At 58.5% G+C, this 1,506-nt stretch overlaps 1 protein-coding gene across 1 annotated transcript in view; it reads right to left on the bottom strand.

Moving 5' to 3' along the window:
- RAB39A (RAB39A, member RAS oncogene family) overlaps window positions 1-765 on the bottom strand; it is a gene marked incomplete at its 5' end in the record, with an annotated part of 17,775 nt that extends 17,010 nt beyond the window's left edge. Inside the window, one exon of the mRNA XM_015414811.1 lies at window positions 493-765. Coding sequence (XP_015270297.1) covers window positions 493-765 — 273 coding nt within the window. The remainder of the gene's footprint in view (window positions 1-492) is intronic.
- Between the last annotated feature and the right edge of the window lie 741 nt (window positions 766-1,506).

Consider the following 1,506-nt stretch of genomic DNA (forward strand, 5'->3'; position numbering starts at 1 on the left):
CCCATTGAGGAATTACGCCTGGAGGAGATGAGCACTAGGAAGACGTCAAAAGCGCAGTTGATTGAGAATGAAATCGGATTGGCAAGAGGATTGAAAAGAGCAGGAAATGCTGAGGAAATAAAATTAAATTTGTTGGCACTTTTGAATCCTAAATCCGAAGAATGAGAGTTCTCTCCCAGCAAAATACTGCGGAAAGGGATCCGGAAGCACTTTAATATTGCAAAAGCCTGTTGGTCCTTTTTCTCAATTTGGATTTTTACCACCTTGCTCTCAATCAGGAGTAGACCTGTTCTTCCTCAGGTACCCTTCTTGATCATATAATGCTCTGGAATACTGATTCCTTCTAGCAAGCTAAGAGGTACTTGTCTTCTCTTTGTTTTATGTAATCCAGTCTCCTAATGGAAGATGGCAGGGGGCAGGTTCTGGGGCTGAACTTTGCCACACATGCACACACCAACGAATAAACTGGGGGGGGAGGGAAGGGTGGCGTACCTGAACCTCTTCTGCCCGGCCGTGTCCCAGAACAGCAGCTTGATCCTCTTGCCGGGCTCAATCTCCACCAGGCAGGAGTAGAAGTCCACCCCGACGGTGGGGTCAGTCTTGGCGGGCCCCGGGAAGCGGCCCTCGGCGAAGTGGTGCAGGAGGCAGGACTTGCCCACCGTCGAGTCACCCAGCACGATCAGGCAGAACTGGTAGAGCCAGATGGCCGCGTCCAGGGCGCCCTCCCCGCCGCTGGCCTTGTGGAGGAGCCTCCTCGGGCGGTGCCTGCACCGAGCGCCCACGGCCCCGATCCTGGGAATGCTGCGCACTGCACCGTCCGCCCGCCAGCCACGCGGGCTTCGAGGGCGGGAGGGGAAGGAAGGGTGCAAGACCCCGCCCGGGCTGCAGGCAAAGGGGAGGGAGGGGCCTGGGTGGGGCGGCCGCGTGCTCCGCGCTCGCCTGCTGATGCTACCGCCACCCTGCGGGATGTGAAGAAGCCGCCCGTGCCGGGGAAGACCAGATGGAGGCTGGCGGCGCCTTTTGTTCCTCTGGATGGGGGGGGGGGCGTGCGGCGGCGGGGGGGAGATGTTTCCCGTCGTCTTCTCGCAGGGACGCGGGAGTGGAGGAGGACGAGGGCGGGGTCTCTTCTTCCCAGGCTTTCTGCCGCGGGTGGAGGGAGGGAGGGAGAGAGGGAGGGGTGTTCCCCCTGCCTGGGCATTGGCCGTCGCTCCCGTCTTTCTCCGCTTCTCTGCCTGGGACCGCTCGCTGGCCTCCTTTTCCTCCTCCTTCTCCCGCGCTCCGGTTTGGACCGCGAGAGGGATCAGGGCAGCCGCCTTCCTTCATCTCAGACGGGTCAGAGAGAGGCTCAGTGGCCAGAGAAGGGCTCTCTGTACACGTTCAGAGGTACACTTTTGTATGATCTAGGGCTGGCCTGGGAAACAGATGCTGGGGTTCAGCTCTCGCTCAGATTAAGCTCTGCTTTTTCCATGGGAGAAATCTTGGGATTATTATTTTTTAATTTAAAAA

Source organism: Gekko japonicus, unplaced genomic scaffold, assembly GCF_001447785.1.
Source record: "Gekko japonicus isolate JY-2015 unplaced genomic scaffold, Gekko_japonicus_V1.1 scaffold1956, whole genome shotgun sequence".
Taxonomy (NCBI): Eukaryota; Metazoa; Chordata; class Lepidosauria; order Squamata; family Gekkonidae; genus Gekko; species Gekko japonicus.